Raw genomic sequence first — 27,698 nt, forward strand, 5'->3', positions numbered from 1 at the left:
GTAGTAAACCATAACAAGTGACCGTAGGTAACACTTTGTGACGTAATTATAGTATGTCAGTTGTGCTGTTTTCAGTGGTGTGTGACATTGTGCTTATCATTAATCAACAACCATACTGTTACATTCCTATGAAAAAAAAAAAAAAACCATTGGACCGCGGCATCAGTTGTTTGCGTAAATTTACCATAGATATGTGATAATTATGATACTCAAAGTAGAACCAAATTTGTCAGGAATACCAGAAACGGTTGGTCCACGATGTCAGCTGTTGTCGTTACACCACGAACGAACATTTGTTCAATCACCGTCTGTAATTTCCGCAGCGTCAGTTATAGGTGCGAACACTCAACGCAAAAACAGTCCACAATATACTTTGTCGATGGAGGTTACCCTCCAGTCACAAAGTAAAAACTAAAGTGTACCACAGGACTGCGTGGGAAAAGGTGTTGTTACAAATTCCACGGGTATATCATCCAAGTGTGTGACGTAGTAGAATGACCTGAGAATAGGGATCTTATTAACATTTATTATTTTCGTACATTCCATAAGATATATTTATGTACAATGTATGTTATGTTGATACAATATATGTTTAAGGGACGTTGTAAGGCATTTCAAACGAGTGCGGAGTTCAGGACTATACTGCAGTTTGATATAAACTCGACAGGCGTCGCTTCAACATAGGTTAGCGCTGTCTCATCACTGACGTCACAGGGAAGACCATAATGATAAATTCTACATACTGTGTCTGCATTCTTACTTTACTGGTAAGTTGTAAGTTAGTATACACACCTTTGTACATGATATTGAGTAAAGTTGGTAATATTCTAACACCAGTTATGCAATGTTGCATTTGAATATAGGACAATTGGCAGGAACAGACCAATATTCTTACAGAATATCAATGTTTGACCATCACCATGGTTACAGGACACTTGTGGCATGTGTTACATGTGCTTCTTGAATCTTTCCTCCTATTTACAATGATCGTTGAAAATAACTGTGCTTTAATTATGCTCCATTTACAACTCCTACAATAACCAAGAGAATTGCTGACTGCAAAGAATTGCTGACCCCCTTGCAAAGGGTTCTAAACATAGTGCTGAATTAACATGTAATGTTAAAACATGTTTGAAACAATTTTCGTGAGATGCTAACTTGAAGCATAAATGAAAATTACAAATGTTACATATATGTGTACCAATTCAAGTTGATACAAAGACTCTATCATTTTTTTTGTGTGGGGTCCTAAAACTAACTATACTGTTTGGGTTACCTGTGCCATACATTAGTAAATATTAGTTGTTGTTTTCTTTAAGTAAAGAAAGATAGATAAATATACACTAACAATTATCTAAAGTAGAAACAACATAAAAAATTAAAGTAAGGTTGTACAAGAAGCTCCTTGGACACTTACTATAAGTGCACATAATGGACATTTACAATACAGTCAAACCTGTCTATAGCGGCCACTCAGGGGACTGGTCAAAATTGGCCACTATAGAGAGGTGGCCACTATAGAGAAAATGCTGATTAATTGACCGATAGTGTTTTAGAACGTAACTTTACCACAATTTACCTCCGTATTAGTGGTGTCGTCTGTTGACCTTATATGACCTCGTTTGTCAGCGGTAAAGCGATTTTGTTTTGAAAATAAAGTGGTTATATCCGGCGTAGGGTGACGATACGGCAGCTGTATGGCAGAACCCGTGCTGGACCGTAGATCAGCGGTCCGCGTGGCCGTAATCGGCAGTGTTTCATGATCTGCGGGACCGGAAATCGTGTGGCCGTGGCCGCGTTGGACAGGTGGCCGCTAAGCCTATTTCTTAATCATTACGAATTTAATCCAAGGGATCGACAAAAAGTGGCCACTATGGCCAGGTGGCCAGTATGCAAAGGTGGCCGCTAATACAGGTTTGACTGTATACTGTACAAAGGTCTCAATATACATGTATCACTGAGACTTCTGTGAATAGTTTTATCAGGTTAGAAAATCACTAAATACCATGGTCTTTTGTTTGCAACCAGAAATTACATACAATCGGCAATAGCAGATGTTTTTGTGACTGATGTCTGTCGCCTTCCTCCAAGAAATTATGACTCGTACTACATTGTTCGCAGGGATTTAATTTGCGGTAGCAGGAAAGAGGACTTTTCGCGGTGGTCTTAAGTTCGCAGTAGCACCATGCACTGTGGTCTCCTACTGCCATGGAAAAATGTTTGCAGTGGTTTTAAGTTTGCGTTGAAGCGGCCACTGCAAAAACCGCGAACATTAAACCACCGCGAAAGTTTCTGCATTTGCAGTATTCCGCACTACAGCATGGGGTCCCTGCTATCAATGCAGTCCCAAACTTAAAGGACTGGCACACAATATGCATGGATTCAAGCGCTTGGGACTGCATTGTTATAGCAGCGACACCTAGCTGCAGTGTGGAAAAGTGCAAGTCAGAATTGCCCTGAGGAAGGTGACAGACAAGCATCATAAACATCAGTTGTTGATTGTAAGTTACTCATAGATTTTTTGGTTTTGAATAGTGTTACCTATCAACTTTCTTTCAATTCCATGCTTTTAGTGCTTGTATATCTATATCTATATATACATTTTGTAAGATAAGGTTATATACTCTGTGACTTCTCTCTCTCGTCTTATAAAAATGTATATATTATGATACAAAAATATTCAAAGTAAGGTTAAAAAGTGTTAACAAAGCTAGCTAGTTTATCTTCTTTTTATGCAACGGTTATCTTACCAACTTAATCTATACATGCATGGGGTTAAGTAAGCAAGTAAGTGCTTGTACCATGCCATACATTTTTCTGGACATCTCCATTCTATGTAGATACTAGCATTGGAAATGTACCTGGAGAATTGCTGTACAAAACAATAAAAATGTTGTGTTGATTTAATCAAAGGACTTCTAAACTCCAAAGGGGGTGGTATTTTCCAATTGGTAATAATTTTACGAAGTAAAAATGCATACTTCTTGTGCAAACATGCAAAAATGCATACTTCTACTAGTCACCAGTGCATCATGGAATTCAGTATTCTACTAAACCCCCAACATACCCTCTGATTGAGTTAGGAGTAATCTCAGCCTATGGCTGAATACGATGCAGCAGACATATTCTGCAAAAAATTATTTAATATTGTATTCAATTGTTCTGTCCCATAATGTACCGGAAAATAAGACCCCTTCTAGAGTTCAGGGTTACATTGAATGTGACATGCCACTACAATTGCATGTTAGTAAAAATTATCTCGACTAGCTGAAATATAAACAGAAATAAACCATAATCTTTAATTGTTACATACTGTAACCAAATACTGATACGTTTTACCCACTGTGGATCCAGATACTTCTTATGACTTAGGGGGGTCTTGGTCTGGTCCCTGCTCTGTATAGGGGGGAGGCCCCTCTTCCTTCTTGTCCCCCTCGGGGGTTGGTGCAGGGTACAGGTATGAGTAGGGAGGGGGTGCGGGGCCGGGGGGTCCCGCCATGTAGGGGGGAGGGGGTAGTGGAGGGTAGGAGGCTGCGGGTTGTAGTGGTTGCGCCACACCGGTGGGGGGCTGCCTGGGAGTGGAGGTACGGGTCCGCTGGTACTGCGTGGTCGGTCTGGCGGGTCCGGCCTGTACGATGACGATTCCGGGCTGTCTGGCGGCTGGCGGAGGCTGGCGACGTTCCGTCCGCTGTTGTTGTTGTTGTTGTTGTGCCACCTGCTGCTGTACGTCCTGCATTCTCCCGCGCCCTGCACGTAACTCCTGGTACTGGGAGATCACGCACAGCACACAGTACACCTGGGGAAACAGAGAAATACTGTAAATGCAGAAATGTTCGTGGTGGATTAATAATTGCAGTATTCGCGGTGACCTCTTCACCGCAAACTTAAAACCACCGCGAATATTTTTCTATTATGGTATTAGACTGCAGTCTATGCTGTTACCGTGAAATTAAAACCACTGCAAAAAGTCCTTTTCCCAGCTACCGCGAAATTACATCCCGGCGAACTTAGATGCAATTATAGTACCCTAAATGAATTCAAGCTCAACACACCAAGGAACGGTTTTAACGTGGACTCTTTGGCAAACTGTCTCAGCTCCTAGGACACACAGTAAACTAATATTTAGCACTTTCTAAAAATGCCCAAATTCTCTCAATTGTGGAGGCCAACTGTATTCATCTTTCATTAAGTCCAAATTAGAAATTCCTCCAATGATTGTAAAAGCCTCCAATGATTGTAAGAAACCTTATTCCATACTACAACTCCTGTATTAGTTAGATAAGCCTGAAGTTAAGCTGTAGAACTGTAGTTATGTAGATATGCCATACTTTGTACCTTGTACAATTGTTGTGCAATAAAGTTATGTATTTGAAACCTTGGCGATCAACCCAGTTCCATCATTACTACAAGTGCTTTAAATCATGATTTCTTGTAAGTGCTAAGTTTACTGTGTATACTTCGCCTTTTTGTCTTTGACGTTGGAACATTTGGAATTTGAACACAGGACCTACATGTATGGGGCTTTGTGTAGTGCTGGTGAAATGAAGACCATACTCACGTTTAACAAGCTCCGCAAGATGTAGAACACAATGGTGAAGATGTTAAAGGCACTCATGCCCTGTAGAGAGAAAGATACACCATGACATTACTCTAAAGGTGGACAACATAGAATAACTCTAAGACTTAAAATTTCTTTAAATTCAATATAATATGAAGAAAATCATGTTTAACATCTGTAATCATTTAAATGAGCACATTTGGCTCATCATACTACATGTACTAGTATGGTACATGTATATTAGCTAAACTTTCAGTTAAATGTAATGTAGAATATGTATTGTTTAGTGTCGTTTGCATTGTATCCTGATGGAATTATGTATTAGCAGACATTAAGTTATAATAAGCACACCCACAGTCCATTTGAACTTAGAACTGTTTTATGCATACACTAGGGTCTTTTGAATATTCTAAAAAAGGCCTTACAGCGTAGACCAGGACGTAGATCACAGTAGCCAGCTCGAACCACATGAAGAGGATGAAGCCACCGATCCATGGTAACAGCAGGAGCGGTTTGTCCTGCAGTGGGGGAACAAAGGTTAACAACATGAAGAGGATGAAGCCACTGATCCATGGTAACAGCAGGAGCGGTTTGTCCTGCAGTGGGAGAACAAGGGTTAACAACATGAAGAGGATGAAGCCACCGATCCATGGTAACAACAGGAGTGGTTTGTCCTGCAGTGGGAGAACAAAGGTTAACCACATGAAGAGGATGAAGCCACCATGGTAACAGCAAAAGCAGTTTGTCCTGCAGTGGGAGAACAAGGGTTAACCACATGAAGAGGATGAAGCCACCGATCCATGGTAACAGCAGGAGTGGTTTGTCCTGCAGTGGGAGAACAAAGGTTAAAGTCACTTTTAACCCCTGGTGTGTGACCTTGGTACTGCAGTGGAACTTCCAGTTTTGTTGGCAGATACATGTAATGCTAGTTCACCTGTAAACACAGGGTGACCCATATCTAGGGCATTTAGGAACATCGACACAGTGGTTTCAAATAACAAAATCTTAACTGATTGCATTTTGAATCCACTGTCTGTCGACTTGATATACCTGAATGCCCTGGTTTAAAAAACAACCGAGCTTACATTAGGTGGGGCTAAATCGTAATGGTGTGGAATAGTTGCCATTCGACGCTAACTCAGCTCTATTGCCCCTTTGACTGTAGGTTTTGAACCACTCCCACTATGAATGACCCCCAGGTTTTGATGAGAGCGGCTCCGAGTGTTGCTGCCCTTAAACAGGTAGGACCTCCATTTACCGTCCAATTCAAAGGGAAGTCCTTTAACCAAAGCTAGGACATTTCCACCTGATTGAAAGTAACGAAAGTGCCTTTAGAAAAAAACACAAAGTTAACATACATTGTACAATATGTATATCATGAAAATATTGATCAACAGAACAAAGAAGTGCTATGTTTACTACAAATTCTTATGTCAACTGTTTAATTACAATCTATCAACAGCATGCAAAATATCCAAAAAGTCAAAAACACTACGATGTCAGATCGCAAATCTTATGTCCCTTGTCAGCAGCCAACAAATAAAGCTAGGGTTGACAGGGCTTGGCTAGAGTCAGTCAGGTACTAGTAACTGGAAACATTACATTTTTTGCCACAGCCAAAATGTATATGGTATAATTACATGCATATATGTATATGTAATTGTCTGACCTTGTTGACTCCTACAATCAGTATGATAGACAAGATGGCCACCAGCAGGTACACAGAGATCTGTAGGAAGAACACTATCTGGAGTCCTGTGAAAGGGGCAGGGGGGGCACGATGAGATACATTATACTAGTAATGTTAGCCACTGTAGTAAGGCAATGTTGATTCTATCATATAAATGACATCCTCAGGATTTCCCATAACCGATACATGTATGCAAGAGTGCAAAGAAAGTTTGGCCAAAAAACAAATTGTCAGGAAGGTTGAACAAAGACTATTAACACAATTGGTAGACCAAATAATATTCTTCATTTTTGTTATTTCACATCTTCTTCTTTAACTTTGGAACTCACATTGGCATTCTATTTCATTAAAAATAAATTGTACAGTATGGTCCAAACCTTTTTGTTTTGGAACGGGAAAAAGATTTATCCATATAATCAAACACTGTATTGCACTAATGGAATGACAGAAGTGGAAAACTCGTAAAACTAAATTAAAACTCTGCCCAGTTTAGCAGAGCTTCCCATGTCATATCATTAAATTTACTATATAGTATAAACTGCAGCCTGAGGGCAAAGCTCTGATCTGAGTTTTGCCCTTAGCCATAGGTTTCAGTTTATACTAAATCATAGTATTATTCGAATAGGAGAATGGGGAGTTTTAAGTTCAATAGCAAACCCCTTAAGTACCTTTGAATTTTTTCTCCAAATGTTGGACCACAGCTATGTCCCAGGCATCCACAGCCACACAGATCAGAGACAGGACCTGGAAAAAACAATTATCCTTTCTTTGAACACCACTGTTACAAAACTTTCAATATGTATATACAACAGTGGGGTTCATGTGCCACCAACAGAGGCTGAGGCTAACTGGTCCTGACCTTTTGCCTTGGTGGTTGGCAGTGTTGGTTTGTGAACTGGCAGGTTCAGGTTCGAATCCCACGAGTCGGCATGACAATGAGTAAACTCATTGGGAATTAAGCCATCTTATTTACATAATTTGTAGGAAGGCAACCAAATCTTGCATACTAATTGCCTTTACTGACTTGAATTAAGTGTAATACAATTGGCGGGGGGGGGGGGGGGGCTCTTCTGAATTCCGCTGATTATAAAGCATTGTAGGGATCCCCCATGCAGACCCTCTCCTAAGTGTGACCAAGGAGCTTTTATGATATAAAAGCTCCTTGGTGTGGTCTAAATTCTAGTCTTTAGGGGACAAATATCTTATGTATTTAGTGCTTCCAGCTTCTGTCTCACGTCACTCGCACCATTTAAGAACGTAACAATGACGCATCATCAACAGTTCATCGTTACACAACACAACACAAATCGTAAAATTATTGATGGACATGTTGTCATGCCGACTCATATGGTCGTGATCTATCAATTTATTATAACGTCAACGTTAACTATTCATAAATACAACAAATGACACCGTCATCTTCAGGAATGTACATGTGTATACAACGCACCCTGTCAATGTCTCATAGCTACCGTTATATACCTTTGCGAAGTCTGACGTTTATATGGTACACCATACATTCCCGGAAAATAACGGTACACACACTGACAGAGGTGACACCCGGTGTAAACATACACCGTTATACGTTTAGCATTCGTTTCAGACTTACCAATGTGTAAACCCCACAGGCCACAGATCCACTCCGAGTGTTGTTCCAACACAGACAACGCTGTATGATTGCCATGTTGCGGCGGTACGTACGCACGTAATCACGGCCAAATATCTCTACCTCTGCATGGATGTATGCATTTCCGGGAATTCGTTTCCCATCAGCCTTTGCGACGGACGATACCACTGCGGTCCAACGATAGGGTACGGCGTTCTGCACGATCGGAATGCAGGTCGCCGTATATACAGGCTTTTCATTGACGTCATAATTTGAATCCCCAGAGACCATGTCGTGAGATGATTGGCTAATAAGCAATGGCATCTTCGTGTGTTTTATTGATCATGCGCGCTGTACTAATCCAACATGGCGCAGATGACGTCAAATTATAAAGCCTGTATAGCACTCTAGCGTACCGTCAAAGCTGTCTATAACGGCCACTCAAGGGACTCTGTAGAAATGCGGCCACTATGCAAAGGTGACTGTATATAATCTACTAGGGTTAGTAGTAATCTGGGACATTTGGGAGTTGAACATGATAGTTTGGAGTGCAATTATATTAAGTACGCTTATATTTTTTCCTTCATTAATTATTTATTCTTATGACTTTTTCACTGATTCTAAAGAGACTACTTGAGATTTGTACTACTAGTATTAACACCTTCACTCTGTGCCGTCTTGAGATATTACTTTTAAGAACATGAATGTTCATTCATTCATTCATTCGTTCATTCATTCATTCATTCATTCATTCATTCATTCATTCATTCATTCATTCATTCATTCATTCGGCAGTATATATTCCTGGACAAAATATGACACGGACAACGATGAAAGCATTGTAAAATGTATTGATATTATGCGGAGAGTAAAAAATTTAATGAACAACTTGCACGGATTTAAATTGATGTTTTTATACTCACATTGCCACACGTCGGATTAATAGCTAACCATTTCAATAGATGTAACGTTAACAAATGTAATTTGTGATAGGTGGACCATAGCTTACCATTAAACACCAGAAGCATAACACGAAACGTTAATTCGCACTGAATATAGAACTACAAACAATAACTACATACATGTTTATGTTTTCTACGGCATTAGAAAGAAAAGACTGAGGAACATTCTGAATACAACTGTATCGAGAAAAAAAACTGTATATGGTTTCACCATTAAAAGTGAGAGGTACAAGCGTATATGTATCATGTAAACCAGCATTCTACAAAAACTGGTATAGTACATAAGAAAGTAAACAACGGCATTTATAAGATCACTTTATATTATATTATTATGGCCTGCCAAATATAATCATCATAAACAAGCTAAAAGGCTACTAACAAACTCGATTTCCGTTACGCTAACCCCATAATAAGCTACCTGAAATATATACTACTTCTAAAAGTGACGTGATGTTATCGTTCCTCTGTTATTAGAATATAACACTAAAACTATATCAATAACAATAGAATTAATTCGAAGTCACCAAAAGACATTTTAAATAGATATTTGTAATAAATGCGAATTATCTTAAAATTTCAGTTACAATAGTTTTAAATTGTTCACACAATTAAAAATGAAAGTTTGAACTTTGTCATATAAAATTTATGTTGAAAACATCGTGAAGATGTCAATATATAAAATAATTTTCAAATATTTATGTGTTTTTTCACTTGCACTTTAATTTGCATCATTTTCCTAATGCCTGCCAAAATTTGGGTCATGGTAGTTTTGGGTCATTGTCCTATAAAAGTAGGTGCTAAACGGGGTATTTTTAGATTTCACAATTGGACACTGGTCACTCTTTTGCGATGAGCCATCGATAACTCTGTACGGAAGACATTAATAATTCTTTGTACATTGCATAGAGGTGTAATTATAAATTGACCTCTTTCCAGCGCAGAGACCCAGTTTTACAAAATCCTGTATCATGTTCGAACAATTGGTCAACCTACGTTGCCGAAGTTTAGAGAGGCAAAACGTAGAAATTGATCAAACGAGTGATTCATTTCGAGTGCTATCAATATGTATCATACAAATGTTACAGAAATTAGAATAGAGACAAAGAGCACCTAAACGGTAATGTGAAATCGACTCTACTAAACTTATCACCAACTAGCCAACTTATGATAACATGTAAAATATGTATACTTAACGCAAATCACAAATGAAAGATTTCATGGCTGTAGATCTTTAGCAAGATAGAAATTGGTCATGATCTGTGACAAAGACATTAGTCTAGTCTTAATACATGTGGGCCGTAGCAGTTTGAATCTCTGTTCCTTTGTCCGGTACGAAGTCGACAACGGCGATCTGGGACTCTTTTGCGACCTGTTGGCGGCGATTCGGGTAGGCAGGTGGTGGGGCATAGACGGGTGCAGTCGGCGTGTGGTGGAACAAACAGACAAAGACGCAACAATTAGCAATTTCACTCGTTCTTTGCGTGGGTGATCACTGCGGTGAATTCTTAACCTTTTCAAAAACACTGATTTGTTTTTCTTCTACTATTGTTAGGCACAAAAATGTCATATCAAACGTTGATAAACATCAAAGGTGATGATACATTCACGCAAAGATGCAACAAGTTCATTTCAGCCAAAAGTATGAATTTCGTACTTTGTTTTTACTTAAAGAAACTGCATTATTTGCCGATCATTTCAACACCATGTTGTAGGAGGACATAGGTCCTAAATTATGGTTACTAGTTTCAAAAATAACAACTTACCCTTTGGAAAATTTTATCATCTTACACATATTGTTATAATTGTGACATGTCGGTAATACCAACACCATTGTCATCTTAAGATAGACATTGCATGCCATCCTTAAAATTATCATTACCTTAAAACACACATGTCGTTACTTAACAATAAGGGATACAGTGCTTATCATCGGTATCAGTCGCTAATGCTAGTACACCTTTATCCGCGGGGTAACCTATATTCGTTGTTTGGCACGTAAAGATCATATCAACGGACGAAGGTTTCGAACCGCATTACGTTGAAAATTTTACAATTTGAAACCATGGTCTGTGGATTTTTTAATCCATAAGTGCCCGTTTCTGAGTATAACGGATATAGGTTACCCCGCGGACAAAGGTGAACCAGCGTTACAAACGTTATCTTACCGGAGCGGCGGCGAGCAGAGGAGGCGGCGCGGCCGCGGCTGCACCACCCCTGTTGACAAGAAATTATTCCAATGAGCGAAACCTTGATCTCGTTTAAGAACATGAATATAAAAGTTACTCCAAATTTTCTTCAAGCAATAACTGTTTTTTTAGGCAAGGTACATACCTCAAATTTTCGAGGTATTTCGAGGCCCGGGCCTGTACCTGATCCACTAATCTCCAAGCAGATTCCCGATGGTATAAGGTAGTATCAAAGCTGGCCAAGAAGTATTGTCGGCCAGAGGGAGTCTGCAGTCTCCGGTAGTCAATGCACACTCCTAGGCCGGATTCACTCCCATTGACATGGCAGCTTTGATACTATCTTACGCTACCGTAGAATCTACTTGGAGATTACTAACTTTGGACATGGACCGTACCTGTACCTGAGTTTCCTGTACCGGTACCTACACCTGGTAGAGACTAGTTTAAGATCACTTACGCTCCGCATAAGGCGTAGAGCAGGAGAGCCAGGAGAGCGAGAGCAGCCAGGCCCACCAGCCCGGCAATCAGCGGGACTACCCACGGGGCTGCTGCTGCTGCGGCTGGAATACACGAAATATGTTTCATATATCAGAGTACAAAAAAAAATCAAGAAATTGATTAAATCTAAAAACAACTTTGTGTTATAATTTCTGTTTTTCCCCAAAATAAATTCCTCAGGTAATATACAGATGATGCGACTACGCACGCGTGGACGAAATACAAAAATTCCTCTAGAATTCCGGGAATTCTAGTTTTTGCTAATAGGAGGTATACTACACTGACTAGCCCCTGAGGCGCCGCCAAAAGACTTCATAACTTTAAATGTCTATTAGTTATTGGGCTATCATATAGCGTGTCGGTCCTCTCCACCAGCAAAAAGACCATATGTAGATTTTCTTTCGACGACCGCCCCAAAGCCACAAATTTGTCCCGGTGGACTGCCGGAGCCTGCGCATGCGTGGGTACCCTCAGTGTGTTCACGATTAGCGTCTTTTTTTATTACCGGGTACGGGGTTAACTTTAACTTCGAGTTAAAAATCAACCCGGGGCCCGGCCTTGCCCCAAAATAAATAAAAAAAAATACCCGGTAACCATAGGGTGCCCCACGGGGCCACGTAGGGGGCAAGCTCAAAAGTGAAAAAAAAAGTCCTTAAACTATCCTGCGGGGCCCCTTTTTGTCAATTGTGACCGAATTATACGTTAACAGAATCTTTACCTTCAGTTGTACCGGCAAGGGCGCAGACTGGAACCGGTTCGGTCCAGTTGCCGTTGGTCTGGCACCTGGTAGGGGTGACGCCATTCAGGACAAAACCGTCGTCACAGAAGAAGTCCACGTAGCCGCCTTGGAAGTAGTTGCCCCGCCTAGATCCGTTCCTCGGTGCGCCTGGATCGTCACAGAAGGCGCCTAGACAAAAGAATTTAAAAGTTAAAGATGCTCGAACGTCCTTGGTGTGATAGATTCTATTCCTATCACCAAAATGCAAATTGACCTATATTCCACATATAATGTTGTTTAGACCAATTGACAGTGGCGACATGACGACGTACGTTAGCTTAAAGTAACGCCACTTATGATGCTGAATTTTGTATTTCCAAGAAGTGTGACTTATCAATTATTATGAAATATATGTCACATCATTTCTCGTGGTTCTATGAAATTTAGAAATCGACGTAAATGCAATTTTTATACGAAGACATCTACATTCTACATCTTCTTTCCACTTGTAAAGAAACCACAGTTGGTCAGAACTAACCGCTTCTCAAGACTTGAAAACGCACTGTTAAACACAGACGTACCTCTACACAGCCATCTTACAAGACTGTTCATGGCATCTAGTTTGGAGTTTCCAGTATTGGTCACGAGCAGGACTTTATCCGGGTCTCGGGTGATCGTGTCCAGTGTCTGCCGGTTCACCCCGGTCCCTATGCCGACGGCAAACGTGGTGATGCCCTGGTGCCGGGCTCCCGTCGATGGGAACTCCACCTCGTCATCTGTCCGGCCGTCGGTCACGACGATCATGCCGTCGGGCACGTTTGCACGGTTTCCGTTCGCTGCAGTAAAGCTGATCTGTATAGGCCAAGGAAATGAAACATTTCAGATACATGATTTTAAAACCTTCAGTATAGCCTAGATGCCAGACTGTTTCCAGGCCCTACAATTAACTCCTTGTGCTCCTACTTCTGACAGCCAACATGCCCCAAGTGATCCATGAGAAACAGTTTTGGCCAAATGAAATGGGAAAGGCTCTCGAACAAATTGTGTGTAAAGATTCCAACAATCTCAGAGTATGACTCATGCGTGTTTGTGTATGTTTGTGTGTGTGTGTATGTTTGTGTGTGTGTGTGTGTGTGTGTGTGTGTGTGCGCGCGCGCGTGCGCGTGCGTGCGTGCGTGCGTGTGTGTGTGCTAAAACTTCCTAGCTAGGTATACGTAGCATGTTGGCTCTCCGAGAGCCGAGGAGTCGGTATTTGTAGACCCTGAAAACGGTCTGGCATTTGGCAGGGTACGAATTGATTGACAACTTAACAAATGAGAATAATCATCAAAAGCGTTGGAACCAGATAAAAAAATTAGAAAACAAATAAGCAGTAAAACTATGTGATCTTTGAAATCAAGACTCCGACCAGGATTCGTGAATCTGGATCCGCGCTGGCACGGGATTGATCCCGATTCGATCCCGTTAATTGCAAATATACTTCCTGAGCCGGATCGGGATAACTTCAATCCAGAGTCAGACCGCTACGCCCGTTGCAGGAATCGATGTTGACACTTGTGCCTGATTTAATCCAGATTCGCGAATTCTGGTATGGACCGTGCATCGTGAGATCGCCTGGCGCAGCGGCAGGATTTGTGCCTCGTGACCGAGAGGTTGCGGGTTCAAATCCGGCTGCGTGTCACCGATCTTGTGCCCTTGGGAAAGGCACTTTACACGAATTTCCTCACTATACGAAGGTGAAAATGAGTACCTAGCTTCGGCTAGGACCGTCAATCGGATAGGACGTTAAATGGAGGTCCCGTGTATGGGGAGAGTCACACCCCATGCACGTTAAAGAACCCCCACACGTGCGATGGTGCGGTGTGAGATGGAACAAACCCTTCTGTCTGGAGTTGGTGATTCACTTCAAATCACCCGGATGGAGGCCTGGCGAACCTCCATACCGTATCAGCCACACGGTGATTTACCAGCGAAAGGGTATGTCATCCCGTAAAAACGTAAGGGGCGGTATAACCCCGCCGTGTAAACATGTGCGAACATGTGTCAGGGCTCCCTTGACTAGACTGAAGGGACTACCGTAAAAGATCAATCAATCAATCAATCAAGAACATACCAGGCGGGCATAATCGATGGCACTCCCGATGAAGCTTCCGCCGCTGGTGTGGCTGATGTTGTTGATTGCCGACAGAACCGCCTGCTTGCTGGAGTACCTATTCAGGTGGAACTCCTGTCGGTTGGTGTCACTGAACTGCACCAGCCCAATCCTGGTTGCTTGCTGATTGAAGATCGGCAACCTCGTGACCAGATCTCGCGCGAACGCCTTGTTCTGCGAGAACGCCGCTTCACGGGAACCATCAACCAATAGGAGGAGATCCCAACCGCGCTGGTTCAGACCCGGGCAGTTCTCTTCAATACACAAAACACACAATTTTGTTAAAGTACATTGGAGTAAAACTTTTTCTTCTCTCTCACTTTAGTTTATCTGAAAAAGCAGTATAGATAAAAAGATAACAATAAATGCTTAGGGCCTCATCATCTTTGATACTTGATATTTGATAATTGCTCTCACTTTGACGTAAGACTAGCGTTGCCTTTATTTTATTAGATATATTAGTCCACTGTTCGTCTGCTTTTGCAGTGATCTGGAAATAGTCTACAGCTACAATTAGTCTTTATTCAATTGGGATCTATTTATAAGATACCTCTCATATTTCATTCACGAATCGAAAATGCGTACACTGCACACTCGAGATTGTCTGTTCCATGGTCTTATATATTGTTGAAACTGTTTTTACATATATGCTGATAATCAATGGATATATAACTGTAACGACTATGCTCACCCTGACATGCATAACCAGTTTCGTTGTTTACAAATGTTAGAGTACATAGTTGTCCACTTGGGCATCGGTTCGGGTCGCATTCGTTGCCCACTAGAAACAAAAACATGAGACAACAATAAGGTAGGCAACATAAGCCAAACCGATAGACACGGTCCAAGGACTCTGATATTACTATCATGAATCAGAAGTGGTGCAACAGAACACAATGTCGACTTAAAAGGGCATTCCACTCCACACGGGAGTGTTATTTTACGATAGATATTAATTTTAGGAAGTGATAACTGCATACTACTTCACATTATACGATAAAGTACCCAGTTGCTCCACATGCCTCAAAAGTATTCAGTCTCCTACTAAACTCCCCAAGTACCCTCTAATTGAATTAATCCTATGGCTGAATACAATGCAAAACTTTTAGGTAAGGTTACAAAACTAATTTCAGGTTCGCTAAGAAATCTCGTCTTGTTCTTGTATCTTAAGAGCAATTTGCCTTCTCGGTGTTCTTAGCGTACCTCATTTATTCCGAAAATATGTACGATAAACACAGTGTCTATGCGTATAGGGAATGCATGGGTAGGGTCTGCATGGGTTTAGTGAGTGTCATTATTGTACACATCACGTAATTCATCCCAAGGTGAATTCCACAAAATTTGGCTGATTATGTATTCATTGCCACATTATCTATTGGAAAACAAGACTCCTTTCTGGAGTGGAATGCCCCTGTAATTGCCTCTTAATGTTTTAGCTGAGTATTCTAGCTGCTCCACACTGCACTGTTTTGTTTAATTATCAGAAGATTTTAAACTAATGTGTAATCATCCCGTCGATTTAGATAGTTGAATTTGCATCGTGTGCATACGTACGAGTATTTATTTTTATTGCAACATATAAATACATAACATGATTGAGACACATTTAATTCTGAGACACGCTTATTTTCGTGTCGTCATCAGAAACAAACTACGAGTACAAAAGAACAATGGAACAATTACAGACAAGCAAAGCATATAACAAATGTAATGTTGAGTAAAACCTCATAACGAAATCATAGAATATATTAAGAGAAATACATTAATTTTGTATACAGGTGGATTTTGGACAGGTACTCCGGTAGCTGGTAGGATTCAGTAGTTCAAAGTTCAACTGCTCACTGAAAGTACTTTTATATAGATTATCTTACATCTGCAGACTGGTGCAGAGTCCGACCATTTGCCAGTTTGACCGTGCCGGACACACGTGATGGAACTGGGACCGTACAGTGTGAATTCGTCGTCACAGCTGAAGTCTATCTTGCCAGTCACGAAGGTGGTCCCCCGCTTCAGTCCGTTCGTCGGCGTCCCGGGATCGTTGCATTCCGGTGCTTAAAAACAACACATTGGGAAGATTCAGTGATACTATTTGGTCCCAACTGCATTGGTTCTCACAGGGGCCTGGGGGTGTAACCCCGGCCGGGCTCCGAAGCCACAAATTTGCCACGGTGGACTGCCGGATACCAGGGACATCCCTTGGTAGATAGGTCACGGCGTCTATTTGCTACTGGGTCCAGGGATGATTTTATCTCCAACTTAAAATAAACCAGGGGCCCGGACGATATTCAAATGTAGTAGCCAAAGGATATCCAAGGGGCTACTCAGGGGCTACACTCGAAAGCGCATAAAAAACTTGAACAGTCTGTGAATCTCCAACAGGGACCCCATATTTCCAATTGGAACTTAACTATAGAGTTATAGAAATATGGCTACGCTGAGGAAGAATTACGAGTGACACACTTTGTACTTTTCCCATATGTAACCGCGCACACTAACAGATGCTTAGTACATATTAGATATTTGTATACTTACATGCATACACGCAGAAATACGCGTGCACACACAAAATGCACACACAAAAAAAAAACACAGGCACTCACGTCGACACAGACGTCATTGACTCCTTTTGACGTTAACTCCAGCATGGCCCTGGTAGATTCAAACTGGGTGCCAACATTGGAAAGCGGTCTAGATAATACAGTTTCAGATTCATCGTACCTGTGTTCAACCAGTTCGCCATATTGGTGCCCTGGGTGATCGCCTCGGCTGTTGTAGGAGCCATGAAGGCTCTCTCGGGTTCCCCGGCGATCTGGTTCAGTTTGTTCGGGTCCAAGTTGCCCCCTACACCGACGGTGAACACGTGGATGCCCTGGCGGCGAGCTGCCTCCGTTGCACTGACGACGTCATCTGCAGAGTTACCGTCTGTCACCACGATGAGAGCGTCAGGTATGTTCGGTCGATTCCCGTTCTCTGCACTGAAACTTTCCTGGAAGAAGCAAAAGCATATATTCTTATGGAAAACAGCAAATATATCTATATATGACGTTACACATTTAACTACCTTACTGGTATAGATAAATCAATGTTGACAGTCGAAACGTTTACAACATGTATAAGAATAATGGCACCATATTGCATTGATTAGGCAAATTAGGAACTTATTTGCATAATTGGTATCGGCCAATGTCCCACCTGTCATAAACTACGTATTTTGAATTATGTGCTATAATGGAAAACAATGCAAATATGTTTTTTTTCTTATTTGCATAATTTGCACTTCATTATGTACATCTCTGTCTAAGCTAACTGCATACTAGATATTATGAAAATTGTTCCCTTCTCCAGGTATTCTTCTTGGAACATTTTGGCAAATAGACACACACAGACACACCCAAAACAATATCTCCATTTTTCACTCAGATAATGATAAGTACATAAAGGATGACGTACCGTCCGAACTTTGGTAATCGCCTCTCCAAGCAAAGTGCCTCCACCTCGTGGACTGATGCCCTCGATTTTCTCAATAGTATCCATCTTGTTTCGATAGTCCTTCAGGTAGTTCACTATCCGAGTATCATCGCTGTACTCCACAAGGCCGATGTGAGTGTTGTTGTTTATTAGTGGTAACGTCTGGACGATAGCCTTGCTGACATTTCGGACCCTCTGGAACCCTTCGGAACCGATGCTGTCCGAGCTGTCCAGGAGGACAACTAGGTCCCAACCAGGGCCGTTCAGTCTGTCGACGTTCGGTCCACTTGACGCTAAGTCAACAGCAAAATAGTTTCATAAAGTTTTAATTTTCCAGGCAGACCTTTTGCCGTTCTATGACGAAGCAAAAAAAGGAACCCCTGTAGCGTTTACGGACGGAAAGCTATACAAGAAGACATACAAAGGAACCCAGTTCTAACTGGTCTGCTTGAAAGTAAAGTTATTATACTCGCTATCAACAATGGTATTGGTGAGTGTGATTATAATTTCACTGGCACAACTACCTATAGTGTGCTGTGACTAAAATGAAATAAAAACATTTGCTTTCTAACTTGGAGGAATTACAACAATGCAGTTGGCATGCTGCAAAGTAATACAGAAAGCTGGTCGAAAATTGAACACCAAGTATCATTGATTAAAAATATATGTCTACTTCTTTAGTTACAATAGATACTTTTGAAAAAAAAAAACGATGCCAAAAAAAAGATGCTTCAATAACCGAGATCAATTAGATACAGATAAACCTGTAAACGCATAGAATGTAAACGAATAGAATTGTATCATATGAAAGGAAATACATAATGTTACCCGTAACACGCAGTAGCCTATAGACATACTACCATTACATTTAATTTGTTGTTACTCAAACACATTCATACCTGTGGTGACCATCCCCTAAAGCTCTGACCTACCACTTGCCACACAATGTGATCAAACAGGACGTCAGCTACTTTATGTCATTAGTAATCAGCCTGGTCCAGGATATTGACCTTATTTGTTAGGAACGAAAGAAGATCCAGGAAGAAGTTCTAGACGTAGCAACTACGTTATGTTTCCCTAGTCTCCAAGCAGACCCTACGGTGCTTTAGAGATAGTATGAAAGCTGGTCAAGGAGCATAGCCGGCCAAAGGGAGTCACACGGGCACCGGAGCCGGCTATACTCCATGGTCAGCTTTGATACTATCTCTAAGGCACCGTAGGGTCTACTTGGGAGACATGTTTCCCTTCTGTGAAGGAAAACATAATAATACCTGTAGTGTTTGAAGCACCTCTGGCAGCAGTTGACACACCTGGGACTACAGTCGGTGATGCACGGAACGCTGTAAAAAGATACGATTTCCGGTCAAAAACTCTTATTTCTCATCACATATAACGTTATCCCGTAGTCTAACTATGTGACCTCGCAGAAGATATGGCAACCAGTATTCTCCGCCCTTATATATATTCATCAAAACCATTGACGTTGTTTAATTTGGATACTTACTGATTATTGCTAAGTTGTATGAAACAAAAACTAAATGAAATTATAAAACCCACAACTGCTGTCTTCAGCCAGTACGTTGCTAGGAGGGTAATGCGTTATGATTGAAATATATTGTATTGTTTGTGCTGTTGATTATCCCAATTCTTTACTCCTAGTCTTCAGGAGAGTGATGTGAAAATAAAGGACACAATGTAGTACTACGTACTGAGTTGTTTTATATCTTGGATCAGTTCACAACAGATTGTAAATATACTAATAGCCTAGTATAGGATAGATAGGTAACTAGCGTTTCTGATGGAACTGTTATAAGCTAGTCACTTTTGTTACTTTGATTTTAAGTTGAATCTGCTATTATTATCACCATTATCATTATCATTACTATAATGAGTTATCTTGAGTTGTTTGTATTGTAAATAGTTGATGACTTACGAACAAACGTTTAGATATTTAAGTTGACTTTTGATTTCATTTTGATAAGTTGTTGTGATGCTGTGTTATTCTAATGTTGAGGTCTCCCCGGCCTCCCAGGAGGCATTGAAAAAGGCCAGTAGGCGATGTGTACTTGCCTGGTTAAATAAATAAACGGAAACTGAAACTAAAAACGTACCACAGTTGCGTCCAACGTATCCACGTCTGCACTCGCACCGGTACGACGAAGCGGTCGGAAAGCACCTCCCTCCATTCTGACACGGGTTCGGATTGCAAACGTCTCCCACTAAAAAGAAATCCAAAATTGACTATCACAAAGTTATTTCCTTACAATCACAACCACGTCATCCACAAAGCTATGCCAGACACACACTCACAAGATTAGAAGTCTGCAAACAATGGCGTTTACTCTTACTAGTGCACATATCTAGACAACAATGTATCGCACAAAGCGACCACGTAATGAACATGTACAGTCTGTAGATTTGTACATGCATTTTTACTGTAGTTGTATATTTACTGTACTGTACTGTACTATACACTAAGGCCTTGTTGATTTGATTATATGGATGACATCCGCGCTCGCACCAATTTTCAGGCGTTTCCAAAAAAAAAAAAAATTTCGACCACACAATAAATTGTGCAAAGCAGCTGTAAAATGAGCACAAATATTCCGTAGATTGAAAAAAAAAACATCATAAAACAGATAACTAATGCCATAGAATGCCAAAATAAATCTTAAGTCAAAGAATAAGATGTGATAGGGCAGAAAGAAAAAAATCTATTGTTGGTAGGAGGAGGTACCAGTACAGAAAATTCAGGTATAGGTCCCGTTCAGGTCCAGAGGATCATTTCCGGGTCCGAACCTGAACCTGGACCTGATTGTCTGTGGAAGCTTGATAATTGGCAATACTCAAAACAATAGTAATTGGTCAATTTTGCCACAAAGGAATCTGTTTGGTGGATTATTGGGCTCCCACTGGCATTTTAAAATCCCATCTCCATGTAATAAAGGCTAACTGTCTCTGTACCTTTGACTGTAGAAACTTGGTACAATTGACTATAAATTCTACTTGACTTCGCTCTTGTTGTCTTCTTGGCCCCCGGTAAGACCCCAAATGCCTGCCGACATAGTGTGTCCATTTTGTAATTGGCAAAACCTGTTCCTCTAATTTTTTTTCAGGTCTTTTTTTTCGGATTGGTCCAAGAAGAAAAAAAATGTTTTGCACCCGTATGATGTACTGGACCCTACACCTAACTGTTGGTATACCATACTATGTGTTTTTAGTCCTATGTTCAACCTTCCTGGCCACTTTGATTTCATACTGAAGGAAACTTTTTTTTTTGGCCAAACTTTTTTTTTATTCGCTCGCTCGCATCAGTTTTGGAGTTCTTAGAGGATGTCATCCATATAATCAAATCAACATGGCCTTACTTGTGCACAAATAAGGACTGATATAAAATGTGTATGATGGCTTTTTGTACCGGATTTTTGAAACGGAAAGATTTAGTAGCTTCAAGCTGATCTAACGGTGACAAAGGCAGTATCCAAAGGGGTAAGCAGTATCCTAATGGCCCCCTGTATATCTGCTTGAATATCATTATTACAAAAAGATGCAGCGCTTATTTCCAACGACGGTGACAGACCCCTGCCACTATTTGTGTGTGGTCACTCCAAAACAGCATTTGCTCTAACTCTAGTTTACCTTTATCCACGGGGTAACTTACATCTGCTTTATTTTTAGTATTCCGGGTTATAAGTCGACGGAAGGCGGTTTCAAATTGCAATATATTTGAAATATTGCAGCTTGAAGCAACCGTCCGTCGACTTGATATCCCGAACTATCCCGGTTTAAAAAAAACAACGGATATATGTTACCAAGCGGATAAAGGTGAACAAGCGTTGAATGTGAGTAAAGGTGCTATCTCACTGCGCTTGCGTCAAGTTTGCATCACTGCGGGGTTAACTGCGTCACTGTATAGCTATTTTCTGCGATGTTTTATAATTTAGATATTGCGTAATACGTAAAAGTATGACTTAGACGACAATGAAATACACAAAAAATAAGAAAATTCGTCCTTTGTCTCTGAAATCCGTTGGGTATCTTTAGAACCCCGCAGTGACGCAAGCGTGACGCAAGTGCAGTGAGTTACCACCTTAACACTTACGTCTGCAGGTAGGTACAGGTCCGCTCCAGGTGCCGGTGGAACTCATGAAGGTACCGTTACAGGTGAGAGGGCTTGTACCATCCAGAACGTAGCCGTCGTGGCAGCTGAAGTACATATTCTCACCCTGGTACACAGTGCCTTTCCGTACGCCGTCTGTCGGGTTTCCGGGATCTGAGCACACGTCGGCTGCAACATGAGCAAAAAATAACAACACGGCTTTAAAGTCCCATTATGTAATATTTTGGCCATGAAAGTACATTATTCTCTCCCTGGTAGATCGTGCCTTTTCGTATGCCGTTTGTCGGATCTCCGGCATCTGAGCACACGTCGGCTGCAATGTGAGAGAAAAACAACAACACGGCTTAAAGGCTCATTATGAAACATTTTGGACATGAAACTGAAAATCACTGACGAAAAACAACGGATGTTGTTTGAATGTTGATTCCAAAGACCTTTTTTTGTCAAATTCCGACTTACTTGTATATGATTTGTCAATTTTGTTTTGTATTTATTATTTCATTTGATCATTTGCAATATAACTTCTATTCCATTAGTATACTTCACATAATGATTTCAACTTATGTTATGTGCATTTTTTCTTTCACTTTTATTATGTATAACTATTATTTCTGCGACTTAGTTCTGGGGGAGGCCCAAGAAAAGCCACATGTACTTCATTTCTGTATATACATTTTTTAGCCATGTTGTTCTGTGCGAATAAAAGAAAGAAAGAAAGAAAGAAAGAAAGAAAGAAAGAAAGAAAGAAAGAAAGAAAGAAAGAAAGAAAGAAAGAAAGAAAGAAAGAAAGAAAGAAAGAAAGAAAGAAAGAAAGAAAGAAAGAAAGAAAGAAAGAAAGATATGACCGTTTCCAAAATTATATTGTTGCTTGAGTAACTGTTTTTGGCTTATCATATTACCTGGAGGTCTAACCTTCATCGACGAAACTGAAAATATTCTCAAGAACAAAACCTGCCTGTGAGTGACATGGACTACAGATTGGGTATGATACATGGGGCCATAGCCTCAAACTAAAGGTTCCATTGCTAGGAACAGAGTCAGGGCTACGTCTTTTAGTGTCAGGGTAGTAAATAACTGGAATGTCCTATTAAACCACAGGATGTGGTGAGCTAGAATTCAACGAATGAGTTCAAAACCAGGTTGGACAAATTATGGAAGAGCGAAAATTACAAACAGCAAGAGTGAAGATCGGGAGCAAGATGCGTGCTTTCATCCTGAAGATGGTATCCAGGTATCTTACCGAAGCAAAACCACCTCCAGATGGCTTCGACCGTTGCCGCGTGCTGGGTGTCATTCGCAACTAGTCGGACCTTGTAGGGATCCATGGCCATGACCCTCAGCGGTTGGCTGTTCACTGAATCGCCCGCACCAATGGCAAAGGTGGTGATCCCTCCCTCGCGCACTGATTGGGAGGCGAATCTGACTTCATCAAACGTCACTCCATCCGTCACCACGATGAGGGCATCAGGCTTGTCATCTCGGCCGCCATTGGCTGTGGAGAAGCTTACCTGGAAAACAATGGCTATGGTCAACTTCAGTAATGGATGAAAATTTGAAACCGATATCTATTTGGAAATGACACAACATCACATTGCTTTTTTAATGAAGTTTGATATTGCACTATAAGTTTTGATAGTGCCACATGCAAATCACAACAGTCTTGAAATAAAACAAAAAATTGATAAGCATGAAAGTTCATCTGTGTTGGTAGAATACATTATAGAAATTGCTAAACTTTCTTTCCAACACTGAATCAATATAGGAAATTTAGGGTAAGTCCCTATATTAATTCAGTGTTGGAAAGAAAGTTTAGCAATTTCTATAAAAAATTGATAAGGTTGTCCCATAGCCTTTTGAGGCTGCAAGGGCATTTGGTTGTTATCCACTGTGTCACCTGGGTGGAGTGAGGAAAGTCGTGTTAAGTGTCTTTCTCAAAGATTCGAACCCAAGAATTGTGGGTTCTGGACCAAATACCATGCCATAGAACCCTACAGATCAAATAGTTTGATCTTTACAAGGATAATGCATGACACAAAACCAAAACAGTTGAGACACGAGTACCTGTTTAACATAAGTAAGTGCACTCCCGGCAAATGTGCCACCGCCGCGTCTGGAGGCCCCGTCAATCGCTCCTATGACGGCAGATTTGGTGGTGTGCGTGTTCAGGTCAAAAACCGGCGCAGGGTTGTCGCTAAACTGGACCAGAGCCATACGAGTGTTACTGCCGTCGGTGAGGAGTCGGTCAGCGACGTCCCGTGTTATATTCTTGACCCTCCCGAAGTTCACACTGGTGGTAGAGTCCATGAGGAAGACTATGTCCCACCCGTCTCGGTCGAGTCGGTCACAGCTCTCAGCTAAGACGGAACAAATTGTGGCTGTCAAAGTTTGTAATACAGATTATTCTAAAATTGACGTTAAATTTCGCCGTTGATATAACCAAAGAAATAGTCAATTCTTACAATTTTCAGGTGTTAACGTGTTTCTACGTGACGTCACAGACGCAATGACGTATACAGCACGAATTCGAATTTACTTGGCAAGTTTCCGTCTATGGTTAACCATCAAACATGGCTGACCATAATTAGGTTACAGTCGCGGACAGCAAACACACTATTGAAGTTCAATAGCGAGGCTCGCCGCAGCTCCACGGTTTTTCATGTCAGTCAGGATGAAAAACCTACTGACATGTCGACAGTACCTCTGGAACCACAACCACCAACAGCACCTTAGTTGCACACACCTACCAAAGCCCTTTAGACCACAGCAAGTATAATTTATGGATGACATCAGCGCGCATTGATTTTCGCGTGATTTCGGGGAAAAAACAAAGACTTCTCTTCCCTCCAGAGGTGGTCAAGAATTTGTGGCAGATTTTAGTGGGAAAAGAAGTGACACAAATGAAACTCACATGATTACAGTTGCATGGACGATACTAATTCGGCAGTTTTTTGTTGCCGACTAAAACTAAGGCTACCACACTACTGCCACACTGTGCGCTTCTTAAATACTTGAATAAAATACTCGTTGTCCGTGATACCATGTTTTGTCACATCGATTTTTGCTACAACGTCTGCAGTCTATATTGTAAAAAAAAAAACATTAGGCATTTGTTTTTGTTTTTTTACCAAGCATCTTGTTTAATTTTCACCCTCTTGCACTAGATTTGGAGTCTGCAGTGGATGTCATCCATGAAATGTACTTGCTGAGACCTTAGCCAGCTATCATGCACGAGCTGTTTTAGGCCATCTTACGTCTGCATCTCGGAACAGGGTAGGTCCACGTGCGGTCTGCCTGGCAGGTAGTATTGGTGGCACCGATCAGGTCGTACCCCTGGTTACAGGTGAACGTAACCGTATCCGGGTAGGAGTTCGCTCCGACAGGACTCAGTGCACCGTTTACAGGAGCCGTCAAAGCCAAGCACTGCACAGCTAGAGAAATGAGCCTAGGTCTATGCCTTCAGTGATATCTAGCACTATAAAACTACATAGCATTGGTAACGCTAGTTCACCTCTGTACGCGAAGTAGCCTATAACCGTTGTTTATTGGGTATTATCATATAGCCAGATGGAGTTGACCAATCAGAGGCCCCCATTTCCCATGGGTTATCAGGCAGTAACCTGAAAAGTGGTCGGTTATTAGAATAACCGACCACTTTTTGGACCGCACCAAAATATTGCAATATTTTGAGAAATTGCAATATTTTTTAAAAATTGCAATATCTAAAAAATGTAATTCGCAAACACCGTCGTTGTAAATATTGCATTTTGAATCCATTCCATTGTTGATCAACTTAAAATCCCTGAATACCCTGTTTTTAGAAACAACGAATATAGGTTACCCCGTGGATACTTATGAACTAACGTTAAAAGTGACTAAAGACTAGCGATTGGTGACTAGAATGAAGACAAAAGTTGATTATTGTGAAATGGCTGATAGTATCTAGAATGATGATGATGATAGTATCTAGAACGTGCCAATGTGCGTTTATCTGCAAAGTATGCACAACTTAAATTCTGTAACATATAAACAGTGCATGTCAGTTCATCTTACGTCTGCATGTTGGAACGGGCCTACTCCATCTTCCGTCAGCTTGGCACGTAGTATCAGTAGCGCCGACTATATCAAATCCCCTGTCACAGGTGAACGTGATCGTGTTCTGGTAGTTGTACGATGCGGCGACAGGACTCAGCGTTCCGTTCCTTGGGGCCGTCAACGCATTACATTGTACAGCTGAAATAATAAAATGATACCAGTCAAGAAACGTATCTGGGATCCATTTGCTAATCATGCATAGATTATGCAATGTTCGTTAGCTAAGTGCTTTAAAAAATTCTGACCGCATATAGCCTTTTGACGCCCGTACTTTGAAACGCCACTCTCCGGACGTAACATAATTGCAACTGGCTCATGCCCGAAATTCGTAAAGAGGCGCATTTATACATGACCTGAAAAACTTTCGCAATCCAAGTTATGCAGTCTCAATGTCGACATATCCCTTTACCACACAGCACTGGTGACACCTGTCTGCCTCTTAAATGAGACTTTCTATCCAACCTTCAACAATTTATCAGTACTACTTTTATTTATTTTTTTATGCATTGTGTCATAGACCTCAGGCTCGCGGATGAATACTGCATTCTGCTACCATGGATTGGGGAATTTATAGACATAAGGACGGGGGCCGACATAGACTTCCAAACAACGAATACAGAAAATGAAGATTACGCAATTTTCCCTTTACTATATTGAAGTTTGAGTGACATTGTCATTGCTAGCAGACATGAACTTGCACGTCGTCTTACGTGTGCATGTTGGGACAGGGTTGCTCCATGTTCCGTCAGCTTGGCACGTCGTAGTTTGATCGCCGGTCCTTGTGTATCCCGTGTTACAGGTGAACGTGATCATGTTCTGGTAGAAGTTCGATCCGGTAGGGGGCGCCCGCGCTCCGTTAGCTGGGGCCGTCAACGCGGGACATTGCCTGGCTGAAATGGTTTTAAAGTTCTGTTCAGAAACTGTCTGTTTAGTTCAATCATCCTCAACTATATATAGTGATGGTTCTACAATGTTTTACACGGACAGACGTGTGGCAAGCTTCGAGTCTTCAAACAGAACGCCTATTTTTCTCCAGCAGAGTTATTCTTTACTAGAGAGGTAACATTTAGAAGCAAATTACAAATTCAAAAAGAAACATAATGTTAACCTTCATGTGGTCTATGGTAAAGTTATCTTTACTCAAAAGCATTACGATGTCCTGCGTTTGTCTTTTTATTGTTAATACAAATTTTTGTATTTTTTATTGTCTACTGAGTGATTAGAGAACAATGGAGTTGGCAATATGGGCAGGGACATTTTTTTCGGTATTTCTTTTTTGGAGGGGGTGCACGTGGGGCTACCACTAGAGTTATTGAGTCTAGATGCCCTTTTATGCATCGTCATAATGGGTAAGATGCAAAATATTTTCAAATGGTAGATAATGCAACGAAATTGATAAAGTGTCAATGAAGCGATGACCGGATAAACCTTTTTATAACCCAATTGTCTCTGCTACAAAATGTACGTGAACACATTGCCAAGTAATACTGATCGGCTCAAAATTGTCTCACGTGTGCATGTTGGAACAGGGTTGCTCCATTGTCCGTCAGCTTGACACGTCGTGTCCGCAGAACCGCTCCGCATGTATCCCGTGTCACAGTTGAAGTTGACCACGTCCTGATAAGAGGTCCTTCCGGTAGGACTCAGG

The 27,698-nt window shown here is 41.2% G+C and overlaps 2 protein-coding genes across 2 annotated transcripts; both read right to left on the reverse strand.

Moving 5' to 3' along the window:
• Positions 1–3,317: 3,317 nt before the first annotated feature.
• On the reverse strand, positions 3,318–8,032 carry LOC118410658 (POU domain, class 6, transcription factor 2-like). Its single transcript, XM_035812461.1, has 6 exons — positions 7,858–8,032; positions 6,917–6,992; positions 6,228–6,313; positions 4,984–5,076; positions 4,559–4,618; positions 3,318–3,796 (listed from the first exon to the last, which is right to left on the reverse strand). The coding sequence occupies exons 1-6, from the start codon at positions 7,930–7,932 to the stop codon at positions 3,362–3,364; spliced, it is 825 nt and encodes a 274-aa protein (XP_035668354.1). The 5' UTR covers positions 7,933–8,032; the 3' UTR covers positions 3,318–3,361.
• A 1,324-nt stretch (positions 8,033–9,356) lies between these two features.
• LOC118410166 (CUB and sushi domain-containing protein 3-like) lies at positions 9,357–27,691 on the reverse strand. The gene is made up of 19 exons (XM_035811699.1): positions 27,562–27,691; positions 26,761–26,940; positions 26,009–26,188; positions 25,210–25,386; positions 24,020–24,312; positions 23,199–23,466; positions 21,941–22,126; positions 19,950–20,057; positions 19,110–19,178; positions 17,821–18,131; positions 17,089–17,356; positions 16,242–16,421; positions 15,062–15,151; positions 14,332–14,624; positions 12,800–13,070; positions 12,219–12,407; positions 11,460–11,562; positions 10,982–11,030; positions 9,357–10,185 (listed from the first exon to the last, which is right to left on the reverse strand). Exons 1-19 carry the CDS (start codon positions 27,632–27,634, stop codon positions 10,099–10,101), a joined length of 3,375 nt encoding a protein of 1,124 aa, XP_035667592.1. The 5' UTR covers positions 27,635–27,691; the 3' UTR covers positions 9,357–10,098.
• Positions 27,692–27,698: the final 7 nt, after the last annotated feature.

This window comes from Branchiostoma floridae, chromosome 2 (genome assembly GCF_000003815.2).
Source record: "Branchiostoma floridae strain S238N-H82 chromosome 2, Bfl_VNyyK, whole genome shotgun sequence".
NCBI classification, from domain to species: Eukaryota; Metazoa; Chordata; class Leptocardii; order Amphioxiformes; family Branchiostomatidae; genus Branchiostoma; species Branchiostoma floridae.

Excerpts from the sequence above, each read along its gene's own strand:
- LOC118410658 (XM_035812461.1), bottom strand. The coding sequence starts at position 7,932 with ATGGCAATCATACAGCGTTGTCTGTGTTGGAACAACACTCGGAGTGGA. Across the intron at positions 6,993-7,857 it reads CCTGTGGGGTTTACACATTG|GTCCTGTCTCTGATCTGTGT; the intron begins GTAAGTCTGAAA and ends TGTTTTTTCCAG. Across the intron at positions 6,314-6,916 it reads TTTGGAGAAAAAATTCAAAG|GACTCCAGATAGTGTTCTTC; the intron begins GTACTTAAGGGG and ends CCCCTTTCACAG.
- LOC118410166 (XM_035811699.1), bottom strand. The coding sequence starts at position 27,634 with ATGCGGAGCGGTTCTGCGGACACGACGTGTCAAGCTGACGGACAATGG. Across the intron at positions 24,313-25,209 it reads CCCTGTTCCGAGATGCAGAC|CTGAGAGCTGTGACCGACTC; the intron begins GTAAGATGGCCT and ends GTTCCGTCTTAG. Across the intron at positions 10,186-10,981 it reads CTCTGCTCGCCGCCGCTCCG|GTCGCAAAAGAGTCCCAGAT; the intron begins GTAAGATAACGT and ends CGCCGCCAACAG.